A 12,676-nucleotide genomic window follows, 5' to 3' on the forward strand; every position below is an offset into this window, starting at 1 on the left:
GAACGGTGGTGTCGGCGGGCGCCCAGCGACCGTCCTCCAGTCCTTGAGGCCCCGGCTAAACGCAGCAGGAGCTGCCCGGGTTCGGGAAACGCGCCGAAGAAGGCCCGAGGTTGTTTGCGTTGGGTGGAAGGAGCGTGGGGCAGCAGTCCACGCGTGAGGTCCGAAATGCTGGCTTTTGGCCCCAGTCCTGCCTTGCTCCTCTCGAAGTGGTGGTGTGGGACCGCTGGGAGAGGAGAGGAGCTGCCGAGGCTACGGACTCGTGCTGTCGCCGAACTTTGCGGGGACCGCCCGGCACTTGGCGTTCCTTGTCCCTGCCGAAGGTTTGCGCTGTCCCCGTGCTGCGTGTGCAAGGTGTTGGGCGGCTGCTCTTCACTGATGTACTTCAGCCCAAGTCTGCAGGGTCATTTACACCTGATCCAGGCTGAGAGCACAGGGTGATAACACCTTCCCTATTCAGAGCTTCCGTTTTTCCTGTTAGCCTCGGATTAATTCGTATTAGGTATGCTTGTAGTGACTCTTTTCTTTACACCCAGTCTTTCCCTTCCTCTCCTCGAGTCCGTGTCCTAGACGTAAAAGGATGTAGATTTGGAGCCTGTGTTATGGCAGTTGTCTCCTATTTCAGTGATGCTGCAAGACTACAGACAACTTCACCTGTTTGGCCTCATTGTTATTTTGGAGACATAGGAGAATCATCCTTGTTTTTTTTTCTCCAGTCTGCTTATGTTAGATCCTCTGATACTAACACTGTTCCAGTATTTTCTTTTGCCACTCTTTTGAGAACACTTCTATCCAGTAGAGCAATGCATGCTGAAGTGATTTTCACGTTCACTTTAAAAACTACCTGTTTAACAAATAAATAACAACTTATCTAGTTATGAGAGTTGCAGTGCAATTTTTTTTGTTTTGTTTTGCAACTGTAAGGGCTAGAAATACTGTTTTAGTGAAATTCTGTTCCGTTACACAGCAGGGGAAAACTTTCTGACATAAAAATGAATGTCAAGCTCCAAAATATGTCCAAAAAGTGATTATTGCCAGAATTGTCTATGGCTTTCAGAACCTGAAGGCAAAACTGATTTCTTTGTTGAAGAAAACAATGACAGTGTTTTTCAACACATGGAAACTGTTGAGGGCTTTGCAAATAATAATGAAAAAGCTGAAACCCCTTATAGTTAGTACATAACAATAGTAGAATAGGAAGAGGAAAGTAAACTGGAAGTGTTCAATATTGTAATCTCCAAATACACAGTGATGGTAATTACCTGGAAAAATACAGTCTGTAATTCCCCCCCTCCCCCCTTGTTCTGTATATGTATGCCAAAATATTTTGAGGGGTGTTAAATAGTGGATTAGAAACAAAATGTTGCGAAGGCATGGAGGCTTTTGATATTGCAGCAAGATTGTGTTGTTGACCTCAGTGGGACACCAGTGATGGCATAAGGCTTTATCAGTGCAGAGCAGTTCCAGGATTAAGACCATAACTCTTAATTAAGAGTTCTCCAGGTAAGATGATAGCTGGTTGCTAAAGTTGGGAACAAGTTTAGAAGAAAGTCCTGTTTTATATGATATATAATTCTCTTGGATATATTTTAACAAACTTAAAAATCATTGGTTGCAGAAAGACTAAAATGTTCTAGAGAATTCCTTTTGAGTAGTAGAATCCCTCAATGTGTTTTTTTTCCCCTTAAAAAGCATAGCATAGCATTTCTAGCATTTTTATGCTAGAAGAAAGAATGCAAGGGAGATGAGGTTAATTTGATGTTGTCTGAGTGTTTATCTTGTGTGTAACTTAGTAACTGAGTATGTTATTTAGTGTGTAATTTTCATAACTTAAAGGAAATAATGCAGGTTGTAGTGACATAGTATGTTTTCTTCTGCAGCAAAGCCTGGTCGAGAGGTTCTTGCTCCTGCCTTTGTGCCACAAGTCTTCTTTTCACTGTGCTTATAGAACTGCTGTGAGGGAGGCTGTATTGTAAGACTGGATCATTTTCTCGTTACTCCTCTTAGGAAACACCGGGGTTTAAACTCCTAAGTATCTGTAAACTGTTGTACTATTGTGGTTAGAGAAGCAGTGAACTTTGTTATGAGTGTAAGTGGGCTGGGGAGAATGTGAGCTTCTTAAACTGGTTTTGCTTCCAAATAAAAACATCAATGGAAAACTCCTGTAGGCTACGTATTCTTTTCCTGTAAAACAGCTAAAAAGGCTATTCTTCATTATAAGTTGTTATTGACAGTTACGCTTCTGTTTTCTGGCAATAAAGTGCTCTAATTTCATGAAACTATATTAACATATTCTCATTTCATTGTTGCCTTAACTATAGAATTAAGCTTCTATAAAGGAAACAATCATTGTGTTAGAGCAGTGGTAAGCACTTTTGTGTATTTGCATGCGGATTTAGGCAAGTATTCTTTACAAGTCTTATCTTTACTTTGTGTCTTAAAAGGGACAACTAACGAAGAGGGCCCTGGAACTCTGCATATTTTTCAGTGCATACTTAAGAGACAAGTGACTGAATAATGTTACATGACTCTTTGGTTGTTTTGATTTTTAGCTGCTTGTTGCATTGTAAACATGTTCTTGCACCATTAATTTGAGGCATCATAGATGCATGATTTGTGACATATACAAAATAAACTTGCTTAAAATCCACTCTTCATAACAAAAATGCTGTCCTTGAATGTGCTGTTTCCATGAGGTATTCAGCTGCTTTGTTTTCCAGCGATTCTTGAAAACTACTTCTCATTTTTAAAAAAAAAGTTTGTTTTTTTTCTTTGAATGTTTGATTCTTGCAGCATTAGAGCTATTTAAAAAAATGCTTTTCATCTTTACAGAGTAATTATTTCAATTTTCACTTCTTCCTAACTGAAAATAGTTGAACACGTGCCTTAAAACTTACTTGATCAAACTTTCCCCTTAAAAATATTTAAATGAAGATCTTTTAGCAGACAACACTTCTAGGAAGCTATCTAGATGCAGGTTAGAAATCATACTAGCTGTAGAAATAATTGACGAAGTTTAAATACATAACTGTGACTGGAATTTCTTTTTCTTATAACTTACTGTATAGGGATGCTGAGAAAGCAGGAAAAGACTGGGTAATTGGTTGTTTATTTACTGTTATCTTGCCTGGTTTAAGATCTTTGGATTCTAAGTCTGCAGTTTTTTTTCCCCTGTCTTTATCTTCAGTTATCCACTGTTCTCTCATCTCACAATTGGGTCATTTTGATCTCCTTCTGTCTTTCATACTTGGGCTCTTGCCAAGTCCTGTTACTTTACACACCAGCATCTTAGAAATCAGCTTTGCTTCCCCACCTGCAGAACTGAAAAATTGGTCCCTATCCAATTCACAGTTCATCAAAGTTAATTAAGTTTCCTTATCGCACCTCTCCCTGTCTCCTCCAGTCGATGTGGTATGCTGCCGTATGACAATCTATCTTTGCTTATTTCTCTGATCATGTTGTGCCAATGGTGTTACAACCATGTATACATGCATTTGAAACCATGTTTCCAGGTGAAAGTGAGGGTGAATTAACTGGACTGTGGCTAAAGTGCTGCATAATGTTGTTAACCATCTGTGGGCTTGTTTGCTGCTACGCTCTTTTCTCTTCCTCATCTAATAAACTTGTATCACAAAAGTTAGCAATTGTAATTTATGAGGTACCACAAATTCCATAGAATTTTGTGCCTCACTTGAGACCAGATTCCTAATTTTTCAGTGCGAATGGTGTTCCAAATCAGTATATATTCAAGTATTGTCAGGCTTTGTGGATTCTATTCTTAGACACGCTAAAGATATTTCTCTGAGCGTTTTATTATTTAGATGTTAAATAATTAAAAATGACATCTTGGCAAGTTTCATCATGGTGAAGGCTTATCTACAATGAATCCGTGCCTTTATTGCGGGTTTCTCGTTGCTGAGGACAAATCTCTCTGGGAACTGCCATGAATATGAAGGCATTGAATATGGCTTTGCTAAACCCAAGCTAGGTTCAGCAAGAACTAAACATGGGTTTTGTTTTTCTTCCTGCTGTCTCACTTTCCTTGGTTTATCCAAATCGCTTCTACATCTGGCTAATTTTGCTCAAGGAAAAGTAATGTAACTTGGATGAACATGAAGAAGGGAAATAGCAATGGAAAATCACATCAATAAAAACCACTTAACCCAAATTTAGTACCTCCACTATACAAGCAGTTATGCTGCCTGTTGTCTGCATTCAGTGAACACACTTTTCAACATGTATGTTGTATTGAAGCTTGAGTGACTAAGTGCTGTAACTCATGGCTGGATAGTGAAACAGTTGAAAATTGAACTATACTTTTTAATTAAAAATTAACACATCCAGTGATAGGTTAGTTTAAGAACATCTGAATTTCCTAAAACTTAGGTAATGTCTCAGGTGGCATAGAGCTGAAATCTGTGATGCTATTTTTTTGGGAGCATTGAGGTTTTTTTTTAATTTGTTGGCAAGTAATTTGAATAACTGGCTAAAAAAGTTGCCACAAGACTTTTCTTTTTGTTAGTGATTTAAATATTGGTGATTTCCCCATGTCGGTGAAATGCTTTGAAGGAATTTCTATACCCTTGACCTTCTAAGAGGGAGGCTTTCAAGTAAATCAAGACAACTTAACATCCCAGAAAATAACAAATGTTAACAGAAAATAAAAATAACTTTAAAAACATTCAGCACATTTTATCTGTGTGTAAATTAGGATTGTGTTCTTAACTTGGTTCTTTGTTTTTGGCATTTATTTTTTTCACTTAATGTTAGACAAGGTGTAAACGTAACATTAGAAATATATTTATTCTTACCCACATCAACCCCAAAATTCAATGCGACAAAGTCCATGTCCTCAGTCATCCAGGAAGAAAAAGAGAACGTGTTTTTAGCTGCTTATTTATATCACAACACTTTATAATCAGTCATTTTAATTTAAAAATGTTTCTTCTTTTTTTTTTCTTTTGTGTCTCTGATGGGGTTTAATGGCATAATACTATTTTTTTTTTTTCTGGTAGTCTGAAGCTGCCTAATAATCCATAGTAACATGGAAATAATTTTGCAAAGCTGTCCCTTACAGGTGATTACTGTTGCTTGTGGGCATGTTAGAAAGAGGGACTCTCTATGTTTTAGTTTCAATGTATCTCCAAGCTTTTCTTTTAATGCTACTGTTTCTTTCTGTACCATATTCTGATGTAGTATTAAGAGCTATTGGTAAGCTTGGGAAGAAATGAATGAATGTTTCTATGAATGTAATACCTCAAAGTCATGTTTTTGTTTTATGATTATAATTTATGATAATACTTTTTTTAAGGAAAAAAAATTCTGAAGACTGTTGTAAGATGAGGTCCATTTTACTCATTTTTAAAAATTTAATTTAAATTACCAAATTTTGGCAAAAATGGAGTAAACTCTCAGAGCTTGAGATCAGTAAGTTTTTGGAATGATGTCTTTCCTGGATTGGTTGACTTGTGAGTTACGTTTTAAGACTTCAGAATCTGAATACTGCAACATTGGACTTGAGCATGAGATAGTTTTAAATGCTTGCACTGTCAAAATCTAAAAGAAATGGACAGTCAAATATAACTTTGGAAATCCTTCCTTATTTCTGCTAGTATGACAGCTTTCTGTCATTTTATCCTAAGAGTCAGGGTCATGTTCACTGATCTTTAGATCTTCCTCAGCTTTCGCATAGTACTAGCACCCGTTTTAATGAAACCTTCTTCGTAACAGACTGTTCATGTGGTCTGGCTGCTGGTCTTGCATTGGTTTTTCTGAAAAACAGAGCAGCAAAGTGGTTGCATGGGATCTGCTCAGTAAGGTGTAAGATGCGCAGCATCTGCTTTTCTTTAAAGATCTGCTAAAGCTATTGAAGTAGTCTTGCCTCAGGCCTTACTGTGAGGAGAGTTGCTTATCTCTGTCTCCTATTCAGCTAAGTTTATCTTACCCTCTGCAATGTTTTTTAGTTATTACTGGTGGTTGTTGTCACTTGAACTCTTACCTCCATTGAACTCGTAAGTTTTGACATGCAGTGTGATTTTTAAGTGAAGCTCAGTCCTCTCAAATGTAGAGGAATCAAGGTGTGCTCAGAGGTGAAGTCTTCCTCATCTGTACACAGGCATTAAAGTTTATTGGACAGTGCAGTTCTGTGTTCTTGCAGGATGAAGCCAACCTTAAAGTCACTTTCTTCTTTCATGTACTCTGCAAAGTTTCTTTGGTCAGCTGCTGATGCGAATTTAGACAAAATCATCATAACCGTTTCAATAAATGTAAGAGTGTTATGGACAGCTTTTGTGATAAAGATAATGCACTATAGGACTATGAGCAAAGAACTAGTATGCCTTTCTCCACCCCCGGAGAAGAAAATGGTTAATACCAACTTTGCAGTACTGGCCTACAGTATGAGGGAGCTATACAGCTGTGGTTAAATAGGTCTAAATTAGTTATCTGCAGACTTGCAGATCCATGAAGATGAATAGAGTGCTCTTATCTCTTATATGAAAATGGACAGGTTGTTTGTGAAGGTGGTCGTTATTAAATAGGGAAGGAGTACTCCCATAAAGTAGAAGTGAAATTTTGGAAGGTAAGTTTGTATTTAACTGTATACTAGTTTGTTATGTTGAACCTGGCTTTTGGTTCCATGTGGGCTTACCTCTGCGTGTTTTGAGTAGCATTCAGATGCTAATTTAATATTTTAAGATACTATTTATTTTTTTTTTAATTTCTGCCTCTCTGGGATTTTCATGGGATTCAATCTTTGTGTTTAATTTCTGGTCTCTAAGATTAGTTCTGATGGACCTTACTTTCCTCAGTCTTTCTGTCATGTGTCTAAATGACAGACTGTCAACCGATCCCTTCCAGTTAGCTGTATGCAACGTTCTTTTTGAATAACGTATTACTGTGAATTAAAATCATAGCGATAACAGGCATGCAGCTGAATGTTTGAGGCAGATACTCTTAAATTATCAGGAAAGCACAAGAGGTTTGTATGTATGAGTTGTTTAAAAATCACTTGTTTGCCAACACCTACTTTCAGTTTCTTTAGCACAAAGAACTTTGTATGTTTTGGGGTCAAGTGTCCTTTATTGGATCTTGGGATGCTGATCCACCACTTCTTGTTCAAAGTACTTTCTTTGTGTTCACAGTTTACAGTGAAGTCTTACTATGCTTGTTACTTAAATAAAATTCTATTAACTGGATTGCTTTCTTTCCCATCTTTTTTCCTTCCTCTCCCCACACAAAAAGACCCTGACCTTAAAAACATCAGTTGATCAGCTGCTTAAAACCAACTAACTTCACATTGCTTGAAAATCAAGATGTGGTTCTGTTCCAGCCCACTTTCCTCTTGAAAGTTTCTAGCTGGTTTGTGTGGGTCAGATGGAGTCATCTGGCAAGTGTTATTTGTCATTTAAGCAATTTTAGTCTACTTGATTTAATCTTTTGTAATATAGAGATGTTGTACGTGCTGTGCATCATGCTTTAAGACCTCTGTATGATGTAAAAATACCACTGTTTTACTGAAAAGTCATTTCCATAAGTGAAGTACTCTGCAGTGGTTGATTATGGAGAAAGTACTCTGGTGAGAAACAGAACTATGTGGATGCTGAAACAGTCCCACAGTAAATGGCTTTGGGATCTGCATGAGCATTTTGTTTATGTGAAGCCAGCAACAGGAGGTGTTTGAGTAGCTGTTTATAGTTTGTATAGTAAGCTTGTGTGCTGAATTTTGTCATGTGGCAATGAGACATCCTTTTTCTGATCTGGAAGCTAGTGTTGGTGTAAGTGTTGACTGCTAGTATTTTATGGTTTGGTTGGAAACTTGTTACATCAACAGTCAGGATACCGTCAGTGTTGTAGGCAGTTCTTTGAAAGATAAGCACTTCAGTAATGTATTTATTGTTAAATAAAAAGATAGGTTGTTTACTTGTTGTGAGTCCATGGTGTCTTTTCAGACTTTAGCTCTTTTTCCTTACTTTAGCTCTTTTTTCCTTGCTCTGACAGCCAACTGCCCGGTTTCCCAGGTTGCATTTAACAGTGGTATATTTCCACCTTCAAATCCAAGGACTGTTCTGTGAGCTCTTTTCCTGTTTTCATGGTGTTATTTGTGGAAAAGAAGCAGACCAGAGTGAGTTTTCAAAACATGCTCCAATTATGTCAAGTTGTCGTTGCCACAGCCTCTGCACAGAGTAACTCTTGAACTCCTCAGGCCATGTTCTACTCTTAAGTGGTTACTTTTCAGCTTCAGCCCTTTGAAGCTTAGGAATTGTGCTGATGTAACTCTAATAAACAGAGTTTACTTTTGATTTTTAAGCTGTAAGCTAGTGTGTTTGTGTATTAGCTTTTGCTTGTAAACACTTCATAATTTAATATCTGATTTGTTTGCACTACTGATTATCAGAATCTTGAAACCCATCAGTCTTCTCAAGGAGAGTCTTCTGTGCAGGTTATCTTTGGAAAAGATAACTGACTTATATATATTTAGTTGTGAATTATTTTCTTGTGATATATAGCTTCCTTTTTAGAAAATGTTTTCATTCGCATTTTATTAACACGACAATCAACAATAAATTATTTCTTCGGCACTTAGAGATGGCATGAAATTAGAATGTCATCTTTGCAATATAAACTCTTATTATTGTCTCTTTCAGGGGATATAATTGTTCTCTGGACTTCAGTTCAGAATCTGACAGAGACTTGTTTGAGACAGAATTAAGATCCTGGCAGTTGGTCATCTTGGGACCGATGGCTGCAGGAAGGAAAGGACTTTAATTGGAGTTCGGTACCTTGCAGTTGCTGTGTTTCTCTACTTTCAATCATGAGACTGAGAACAATTCTCTTTGTTACTAATGCAGAAAAAATTACTACAAAGTCAATGTTGACTTTACGTTTAGGGCTTGATTGCCTTTCTTAATTCCCACGTAAAATTTGTTGATTTTACTTAGGACCACTATAGCACTAGTATTCTAAGAGTTCCTTTTTTTTTTTTCTTTTTTTGACTCTGGTTTTCTCCATTGTATAATAAGCAAATTTGGAAAGCAGACTTAATCTATGGGGGGGATAATGTGATGCCCTGTAATTCCACATTCATAGCTGAGAGGTGTATTTTTTATGAAGTAGGAGCATTATTCAATAATTGAAGTACATGGCTGAGACATGAGATCCAGCTTCTCCCACTGGTTCCGCTGGGGACTCTGAATACGAGTAACTTGCTTAACTTCTCATTTACTGATTAAAAAGATGACACTGATCAAAGAGTACAGCATTCAGCAAATCTCAGGAGTGTCTGCTGAATGAGAGCATCCTGATTGCTCAGGATACATAGAATATTAGTAGCTATTGTTTCCAATTTTTTGGGGTCATTTGCCTGTCAGTGTAAGCATCATACTTGATAAAGTTACAGGTGCTTTGGCTGAAACAAAGTTTTGTGCTTTGTTTTGCACAGACATCCACAAATAATCTCTGCCATGGTGTTCTTACACTCTGATTAAACAAGTTGGGGGAAGAGTGGGTAAAATATATAGGTAAAGTAATAGAATGAAGACAGAATAAAACTTGTAAATGCTGAGAGGTGAATCTACTTACTGGTACTCCAAGTAGATAGATGACAGGAGTAGAGTAGTGTGAAAGAAGAGGTTTGAAAGAAGCCTGCAGTCACAGCAGTACAGAGGAGGTCCCCTGAAAACTAGGGGAGGTTCTCGGCCTTACCATAGGGCCCTGCAGTTGCTCTTTCAAGCTGGAAGCTTGATCTGTGTATTCTCTGCATGCTTTTTTCCCTAAGGCACAAAAGGAAAGAGCAGATGGCTGCCTATAGCTTCTACAATGTATCCATCTATCTGCACAATACACAGTCTTAAGGAATAAATCACTATTTTAGATCTTTCCTGAGTACTTCTCAGCTGCTGCTTTTTGACCTCCCTTCTGTCACTCAGAACCTTTATCTTTTCACTCCTGTTATAATCAGCTTTGCTTATTCTTCTGCCTCTCCTTTTTTTTTTTTTAAGTACATTTATTTTAGAGATACTAATTTCTTAGTGATACCTAATGAGAATCTAACAGGATAATTTTGGGGTTGTTTTTTTTGACCGTTTGTTTGTTTCTATGGTTTCTTCATGGAACTGATATACCACTAATTCCAAGTGGTCAGGGAAAACAATCTTTTTTTTCTTTTTTTCCCTTTTACTATCTTATATTGCTCAGTAAGTTAACTTAGGAACTGCTACAAATGCCTGCTGTCTCAGAAAAAAACTTGCATTGAAATGAGGAGTTTCCTCTAACTGTGACTGTACTATACAATTCCAATGAAGTCAAAGCACAGGATACATGTAATGTGTGTGGTCTGTGAGGGGAGTATGCATTTTTCTGGGACTTATCAGGTGTGGAAATAATTCTAAACAATTCTTTTTTAAAAATATTCTTTTTTCTTTTCCATAATAATTTGCTAGTGTATTCCCATTGCAGTTCTATTTGATACTTTATCTTCAGACCAAAAAGCAAAATGTTTTGGAGGGGTTATTTTGCTCTCTGAATTCAAGCTTCTGTTATATAAGATAATTAAATCCTGGAAACAGATAGTAGATAAGGAAAAAAAAGAAAGAGAATCCTATGATTGATAAGAGTAGTTGGGAGCACACTGTAAAGAGTCAGGGAAGCCTCTGCAGAAGTTAGCCCAGGTGTGTTAATGTTGGTAGTATTTTAAAAAAAACAGTGGTGCGACTTCAGTTAGGACAATCTTACAAAAACTTCTTAATCTGATTTTTATGTTACTGCATTTTGGGTTAAATTTTAAAACTAGTCAAATTATATGTGGGTTTTTTTTCCTTTTAAGTATAATTTTCCAAATAAATTCTCCTTGTTTAAAGTAGTTCAATGAAGCGATCCATTGTTGGAATTTCAATTATTTGTAGTTTATACTGTATCTTTTAAAGCAAGTGACTAATTAGTTTCTTCCATTTGTTTTATAAAGTTTTCTGTTACTTATAAATGTCTCTTCAGAACTTTAAAAAAAGGATTATCAATGTTAAACTTCAATACAATTGCAAGAAAAAATGGCTGCACTGCACAGTGCTTCTGATGTTTTACGTGCATGGGCATTTACGTTTTATTTTGAAAAGTGAGCAGAGATTCAAAGTGTTTTGAAATAAAACCTCTTTGACCACAGTCTGCTCCAGCGTAGGAATTCTGATTCTGTAGGAGTTTCTTTACAAAAGGATTTTTTTCCTTTGCCAACATGAAAAAGAAACAGATCTTGAAAATAAAGTACTGAGCAAGGATGTTGCAGCTTCACATTTCTAACCTGCTTTTGTATATTTTTCAATAATTACTCACTTCTATAGCTTCATAGAAATGTGAAGTATATCTTGTTTGGCGTGTAGAGTAATATCAGTTTCTTACTGACTATATTTTCAGAAATATCAAAGGTGTACATGACGTTGAGTTTTTCTAGGGGATAGATCTTTGCAAATGGTATCTATTGTTTCAGAAAAGCATCTGTAATTGCTGAAAAAGTCTTGTTCAAAGTTCAGTGGCTTAAGCATTGTTTGATCTGTGATGACAGCTGAAATTCTAGCATGATGAGGGTTAGTGTGTTAGGGTAAGTAGCATGATTTCTCACAATATTAGGAATATATTAATGTATTTCACGTGCTTTTGCATTGCAGAAGAGAAACAATGCGTTCAATTTTATTTATTTATTTGTTTATTTACAGAAAATGGAATAATCAAATCAGACAAGGTATTTGAAGTAATGCTGGCTACAGACCGTTGCCACTATGCAAAATACAACCCTTATATGGATTCTCCACAGTCTATAGGTAAGAGCATCTTGTAAAAATGATTGAGATTGTTCTAATTTGCATAACTGTGACTGCCTTTGTCATGTAAACATAATTTTTAAAATTTGGAAGTGTGATTAGTTCTTTATCAGTTTATTCAACACCTTTTAACTAAGCTTCAATTTGTATGGAATGCAATTGGCATATTTGGATACGTCAAGTAGATGGTTGTCTTTTAGTCCTTATTAATACATGTAGATATGTATTTATTAAACCACAGTGATTTATGGTGGTGCAGCTGATGTTTAAATACTTAAAAATCATTTGTATCCGGTTTATGTCAGAAGCAGTCTTTCTCTACAGAAATTATTCAGTTGATCGATGCAGAGTTCCTTAAACTTTTATGTGAGTTTTTTTTTTTTAATATGAAAATAGGCTTTAAATAGGAACCTCCGCTGATAGGACATTTGTTTCCCATCCAGATCCCAGTTTTATCTTTCCAAGGCAGGAGAATGAATTACGTAAAAGTGCTAATTTATTTTTTTCTTGATTTTTTTTTTTTTTTTCTTTAATAGTGGGTGGTGAGAACTATGAATTGTAGTGGTATTTTATTAGTTGTATAGGAATATTCAAAAATCTTTTAAGATGCATACTCAAAAGCTTACATATCTCCACAGAAACAAAGATTGGTGAGTGTTCTTCCATGTTTTCTCATAGGTGTGTGCTGTTTGCAAAATAGATGAGGTTATTGTCTCCAGAAGTTCTGTGGTCCCCACCACATCAAACTCAACAAATCCAGGTTTTTACATAGGGACCGAGTGAAAAAGGCTTTTTGTTATTCTGGCAGACATTACTCTTCTGAATTCAACATACTTAATCAAGTTAAGGCAATATAGTGGCAAAATGGAGGT

The 12,676-nt window shown here is 36.5% G+C and overlaps 1 protein-coding gene across 5 annotated transcripts in view; it reads left to right on the plus strand.

Moving 5' to 3' along the window:
• PCMT1 (protein-L-isoaspartate (D-aspartate) O-methyltransferase) overlaps positions 1-12,676 on the plus strand; it is a 34,005-nt gene that overhangs the window by 903 nt on the left and 20,426 nt on the right. For all 5 annotated transcript variants that reach the window (XR_012586200.1, XR_012586201.1, XR_012586202.1 and 2 more), the window contains exon 2: positions 11,700-11,804. Coding sequence is in view for 2 of the 5 variants with exons in the window: in XM_074580395.1 (XP_074436496.1) it covers positions 11,700-11,804 (105 nt within the window). In the remaining 3 variants the exon portion in view is untranslated. The remainder of the gene's footprint in view (positions 1-11,699; positions 11,805-12,676) is intronic.

This window comes from Larus michahellis, chromosome 3, assembly GCF_964199755.1.
Source record: "Larus michahellis chromosome 3, bLarMic1.1, whole genome shotgun sequence".
NCBI lineage: Eukaryota > Metazoa > Chordata > Aves > Charadriiformes > Laridae > Larus > Larus michahellis.